Here is a 6,169-nt window from a genome sequence, read left to right as displayed (position 1 = left end):
CAAGACCCAGCAGTAACAGAAAGAGCCCAGAGGCTTCAGTTATGTCATTAAACAGGATTAGAAGTCAGTGGGGAAGCAGAGGAATTGGTTGATTTCTGATCCCAGTTGGATTCAACACACTGATCTCCCGCCACGTGCTGGGAATAAGGCTGGGGGAATAAAGAAAAGAAGAGCAAGAGGGAGCCGGTCTGTCTCCTGTGAAGCTTTGATGGTGGAGCAGACATTTTGGCTCATGGTCATCTTGGCGTGACCTAGAGCAGGTCTCAGTGACCAACCGAGTTGCATTGCTGACCTATCTGTGTCCTCTTGAGCCAGGGCTGAGACCAGATCTTGAACTCACAGTGCACTTTCTAGGGGTGGAATGAAGCACATTAGAATGGAGGTGACTCTCAGAGGGGTACCCAGTAAAACCCAGCTGTCCTCTTCCCCCCAGCCTCGCACCATGACTGTGGGCAAGTCACATGTCTCCATGCCTCAATTTCCCCACTGGTAAAATGCAGGGGTGGGGAAGGGAGTGCGTGAAGCTAAAGTCATTCCTGTGTGTGCAGTGGCGAGATGCTATGGATGTGTGGGGCTTCAAAATACCTGAAGAGCTAACCGAGCTCAGAGTCTGGTACATCTACACCCTGGTATTTCATCTGTTTATCCTCACACCCACCCCGGGTGGCAGAGCAGTACTACACTAGCCCCAGTCTACAGATGGGGAAACCAAGGCACAGAGAGAGGAAGTGACTGGCTCAGGCTCACATGGGGAGTCTGGCAGAGCAGGGAATAAAATCCAGCTTCCCTGGGCCTCAGGTAAGTGACCTCCCCAATCCCCATCCTTGTGACGCTGCCTTGCCCAGCAGTTCCTGGCCCCAACCCCAGGATCAGCTCCCAGCTCAGGCAATGCCAGGTTTTAACTTCCCTCCCATTCTGTGCCCAGCAACTCCTGCTATTTCCCCTCCAGTTCGATACACAAAGAGCCGGCTACTATTGGAGGTGGATTGGGCTGGGAAAGCAGCAAGGGCAAGACCAGCAAAGGGCTCCAGGCTACCTCCCTCTGCCCCACACCAAGCAAATCCCCCTCCCCCTTCTGCGCCTTCTCCAAGGCCAGCAGAGGTTGGTTGGTTGGTTGCAATCGAGGCTCGCAATAGATTCTGGCTGAGCTGCCTTCTGCCCCCACCGCAGTGTGGAATTGGGGCAGGGCTGGGCCCCGCTATTTAGGAGCGGATGATGATGACTTTATGGTTTTACATGGTTTAGCCCCAATGGAAACGTTTCCCTTTGCTCTGTTGTTCTTGAAAGCAGCACCTTGCAGAGAGCGGCCCCCGGAGCCTGCAGCCAGAGCAACAGTGAGTGTGAGCCCCACCCTGGTCGGGGCCCCTCTTCCCCCTCCCACCGCTTTTCCGGTTAGATGGGAAGGGCTTTGTCACTGGGAGTGTCCCTCAGCTGAGCTCCACCCAGTGCCTGGCATGAGGGGACTCCCTGCCCCGATCTCACTGGTGGGGACACGGCTTTAAATAATCGTCTCAGAAAATTAATTCTTGGCAAACCAAATTGGTGCTTCAAACCCAGGAGCCAAACCCCAAATATGTCCAGTCCCATCCTCTCACCTTCTGCTGGGGTGGGGGCGGCAGGGGGCACTTGCTGGGATCCACGGCTCCACCCTGGTTTTTCCTGCACAGTGTCTCCACCAGCTCCATGGTCAGATGTAGCATGAACCCAGACACGACCTGCAGGGAGATTGAGGAGTCCAGCCTGGCTATGAGTCCCAGCATGACCCCCGAGCCCTGCTCCCCACCCCTGAATACCAGAAAACACGAGGGGCTGAGCTCTAAGCCTCCCCATTGCCACACGCTGCCTCTTAGGCCGTGTCCAAACAAGGGCAGTTGTGGGGGGGAGGGGTCAGTCTGTCCCCCTGGGCTATGATCTGGGTTCAAAGCCCTTGCTGGCTTTAGGGGATTTGCTCCCAGTGCCCCAGGGGGCATTAACGCCCATCCCCATGTCACAGAGCAAGGAGCAGAGAGTGAGGGGAGAGAGCACAGTTAGCCAAAGGGCCTCCTACTGGGCGGCTCAGCTGGGGAATCCTTGGGCTGGGCTTTCAGTGGTGTTGGGGCAGCAGGACACCTAGGTGCCAGCCTCATTGCCCATCCTCACTGCGGGTCCAAACTATACATCCCCTTCCCCCTGCCCTTCCTCCCCAGTCCATGCCTCACCAGATCCCTTCCACCCACACTCTGCAGCCTTACCCACCCCAGCTCTGACCCCTGCATCCCAGCTCCACCAGACCCCTCATCTGGAGTTGCACAGACAGCACCCACAGCACCCACACCTTTACCCCGCCTCACTTGCTCCCTGTAACACCTGCATCCACTCACCTGTCTCTGGGCGCTCAGCACCTGCAGCCCCCGGCTGTAGTAGGGGCTCTTACTGCGCTGGTTGTAGGTCTGTTCAGCTGCGTGAGCTGCCTGCTGGACTTCTGGGTCTGACACTGGCATGTTCTGCAGCCCCCCAGTAATAGAGGTCCCCAGAGTGAGGGGAACCCCCAGGAGGAGCAGGAAGCACAACCAGGGACCTGCTACTGCTGCAGGGAATGCCATGGCTCAGAATGCCAGAGCTGGGGATGGGGTGCTAAGATATAGGCATGGAGCCCCACCCCCTGGGATGGCCCCCACCCACATGGGGTAGAAAAATTCCACCCTACATTACATAAGACCCAAGTATAGATGGGAAATAAACCCCCAGGGCTTGATTCAGCCACTAAGGGCCAAGGGAAAGGGGCCTTTATGGGATAGGTCATCCCAGAATTCCCCATTATGTGGGGCATTTCTGGCACCTTCCTCTAAAGCAACTAGCAATGGCCACTGTTATAGACGTGATGCCAGGCTACATGGGCCCATTGTTCTAAATTAGTGTGGCCAGTCTTAGGAGAGCCCTGCCCGCAGTAGAGAACCCCACCCACAGCAGATGGAGAAACATTCCCTAACAGGGAGCCCAGCTAGCTGACAGATGGAGCCCTGCCCCTTGGAGGGGGCCCTGCCTCAGAGAAAAAGGCCAGGCCTCAGCTCCATTCCCCTGTTGGTCAACTAGTAGTTGGGCAATGGGCACCAACTGATCTTTTTCCTTGTCCCAAATCCATAGTATTTATGGACAAGGGAGGGACAAGGGAGAGACTGGTCGCCAGTGACTCTCATTCGGTGTTGTCTGTTACGTTCTCCTCAATCTGCACACTTGGCCATAGTGTCTGGGTCCCAACCGGAGTTGGAGAGGTGAGGGTCAGACAGAATCCATCCGGACTCCCCTGGCATGGTGCTGTCCCCACTGAAAGGTGGTGGTGTTTCAGAGCACATGCTATGTCCCCAAGCTGTACCCCCTCCTTCACTTTCTTCTTAATGACTGGTCAGACCTAACCTCCCACACTTGTGGTCAGGTTTATTCATGCCCAATTTTGCCCTGTTCCCCATGAGGATTTGGGGATCTGTCTGTACAGCTTATGAATTCTGGTTCATATTATAGAATGGCTCTTATGAAAACTGCTGTACCATGAACACAGGTCCTGATGCATAACCCTGTGCCCTCCCAGCCGGAGAGAGAGCAGGTCTTGCCCACGCTGTGGACAATGGAGAGTTCTTAGCTTTGATCACCGAATAGTTATGCTAATGAGTGGGCATCCTAGGGGAAACTGCTTGTACCCATCGTCTCTGAGGGGAGGGGGTTTAGGGGCTGTGAATTGTTACCAAACCAGAAAGCAAAGGAAGCCAGGTGTTGGGAGGGGGTATGTAGAGAGATTCACTCGGGGAACTTGAGGTGTGACCCACAGGATGCCTGTCAGGGGGAAGGAATGGGTGGGTCAGACTGGCCAAGGGAGGCATGCTGGGGAAGAAGCCTCCATGAGGAGAAGCAGCCCTGAACGTAGGGCTGCATGAGGCAGGGGACTCCACCTGCCTGCCTGGACACAGATGATCCCCCAAGCGCTCCCCAGGGAAAGGGTGGGCTCACACAGGGCTTTGGGGATAGGAGGTTTGTTGTGTCCTGTTGGGTCTGGGCCCTTTGTGCTCTGTCTTTTAAGCAGACGAGAGCCACGGGGTGAGAGGCTGGGCAAAGCATGTGTGTGTTAAACAGCTGCCATGGGCCTCCTGAGAGACCTAAACGGTACCCAGGAGGCTCCCACCTCAGGTTGGGTCCTGGGACAGAGCAGACTGAAGGGTCTGTGCTGTACAGGCCATAGATGAATAGCGGCCTGAGTAACTGTGGTTGGCAAAATGTCCATGTTAGCGTTACTGAGAAATGCTTGAAGCAGCTTTTTGGGAGGCAGGGCAAAAGGTTATTAGGCTGAGGTCACTGTCCCCACCTTTTCACGTACACACTCAGTGTCAGTAACTCAGTGTCATGAGAATGTGCTGAAATGACCAATCATGTAATACTGATGGACATTCAGTAAATGTAGAGCATTAAGACACTTATGTCTGGCTTAAGCAGAAGTATGTTACCAACTTCTCTTCATGTGGGCTGCTCACATGTCCTGCTTACAAAGACAATATCTCTGTGTGATCACCAAAGGGTTTTGCACAAAATGTCCCCTTCAGACTAGAATCTTCTACTATGACCTCTGATTGAAATACCAACTTGTTGGTGCAGATGAGCTCGAGTCAACATGCTAGAATCTCCAGTATTGCCAACCCCAAATGTTCAAAACTCATGAGCCAGGCTCACCAAAAATCATGAGATTGTTTTTATATAATCACATCATTTTAAAGCCAATCAATTTGGGGTTCTTTTTGTTTGCCTTCTGTTTTTGGGTGCACGGGGGTTGTACATTTTGAAGCTTTTGATACAGCCACAAGGGCTAGAAACTTATTTTTCTTTAAGAATGAAGGTGAAGTCATCACATTGCCACTTGACTCCAGGAGCTGGGGCTTTAAGGAAAACAATAATTATCATGAGACTCATGGCAAAATCATGAATTGGCAACATTGAATCTCTAATTGGACCAGGGTGATCCGAAAGGTGGAGCAAGGGGACAGAGATGCCCACAAAAAAATGTCAACCTTGTGGAAGGAAAGGGGGGATTCTCTCACACCAGTTGCACCTGAAGTCCTTCCCTGGACCAACCATTCAGAGAAGATGAGAAGAAATCTGACCATCAGCTAACCGCAGCCTGAAGCTACAACTTAGGGCCGGTCTGCACTTAAAATGCTGCATCGGCGCAGTTGCTCCAATGCAGCTGCTCCACTGTAACATTATAATGAAGGCACTCCTATGCTGACCAGAGAGAGCTTTCCCATTGGTGTCGTTAATCACCTCCCCGAGAGGCAGTGCCTGTGTTGATGGGAGAAGCTCTCTTGCAGACATAATGCTGTCTACACAGGGGTTAGGTTGGTGTAACTACATCACTCAGGAGTGTGGTTTTTTCAGTAGTTAGGTCTGCAGTGTAGACCAGAACTAAGGCTATGTCTACATTTAAAACACAACAGCAGCATAGCTATGCCACTGCGGCGCTTCAGTGTAGACACTTTCTATGCCGACGGGAAGGGTTCTCCCATTGGCATAGGTAATCCAGCTCTCTGAGAGGCAGTAGCTAGGTGGATGGAAGAATTCTCCTGTTGATCTAGGGAGGTCTAAACTGGGGGTTAGGTTGGTTTCACTATGCTGCTTAGGGGTGTGAATTTCTCACACCCCTCAGCACTATAGCTGGGTTGACCTACCTTTTTAGAGTAGACAAGGCCCTAGGCATACAGCAACTTCACTAAAGCACTACAACTACATCTGTACAGCTGCACTAATGCAGGGCTTTCAGTGTAGCCCTACCCTTAGAGTTACACTTTCTTAAAACAAAGGCAAGAGTTGTCTTTGGTGTTTAGCAGACTCTTAACCCAGTTGAGTAGATTCACAAAAAGGCATTCCTGTTCTCCCTTAGCTTTCCTAGGAAGTGCTGAAGTAATTCTTGTGGTTACTTTCTACATGGACATAATGACTCGTAGTGATTGGTGGGCTAGAGAAATTGAATAACTGATTTACTAACTGAATTTCAATTGTAACCTTGCATTGCCTTGAGTTCTATTTGGATCAGTTTAGGGAAATTACATGTAAGCAGGTTCTAAATGAATTCTTCTCTGACAGCTAGCTGGGAGAAGGAGAGACTTCCAGAGCAAACTATATTTACATGAACATACCTACTCTGCTTAGA

General features: G+C 51.9%; 1 protein-coding gene across 1 annotated transcript; it reads right to left on the bottom strand.

Annotated features, from left to right (window-relative positions):
* On the bottom strand, window positions 1-2,582 carry LOC122460996 (cystatin-like). Its single transcript, XM_043518653.1, has 3 exons — window positions 2,361-2,582; window positions 1,596-1,715; window positions 1-350 (listed from the first exon to the last, which is right to left on the bottom strand). Exons 1-3 carry the CDS (start codon window positions 2,580-2,582, stop codon window positions 264-266), a joined length of 429 nt encoding a protein of 142 aa, XP_043374588.1. The 3' UTR covers window positions 1-263.
* Window positions 2,583-6,169: the final 3,587 nt, after the last annotated feature.

Source organism: Dermochelys coriacea, chromosome 7 (genome assembly GCF_009764565.3).
Source record: "Dermochelys coriacea isolate rDerCor1 chromosome 7, rDerCor1.pri.v4, whole genome shotgun sequence".
Taxonomy (NCBI): domain Eukaryota; kingdom Metazoa; phylum Chordata; order Testudines; family Dermochelyidae; genus Dermochelys; species Dermochelys coriacea.
Note: the sequence above shows the minus strand (reverse complement) of the source record. Positions and strands in the feature narration are given on the sequence as shown.

Coding starts and splice junctions, on each gene's coding strand:
- LOC122460996 (XM_043518653.1), bottom strand. CDS start 2,582: ATGGCATTCCCTGCAGCAGTAGCAGGTCCCTGGTTGTGCTTCCTGCTC. Junction 1,716..2,360: donor TGCTGAGCGCCCAGAGACAG/GTGAGTGGATGC, acceptor ATCTCCCTGCAG/GTCGTGTCTGGGTTCATGCT. Junction 351..1,595: donor CGCCCCCACCCCAGCAGAAG/GTGAGAGGATGG, acceptor TTCCACCCCTAG/AAAGTGCACTGTGAGTTCAA.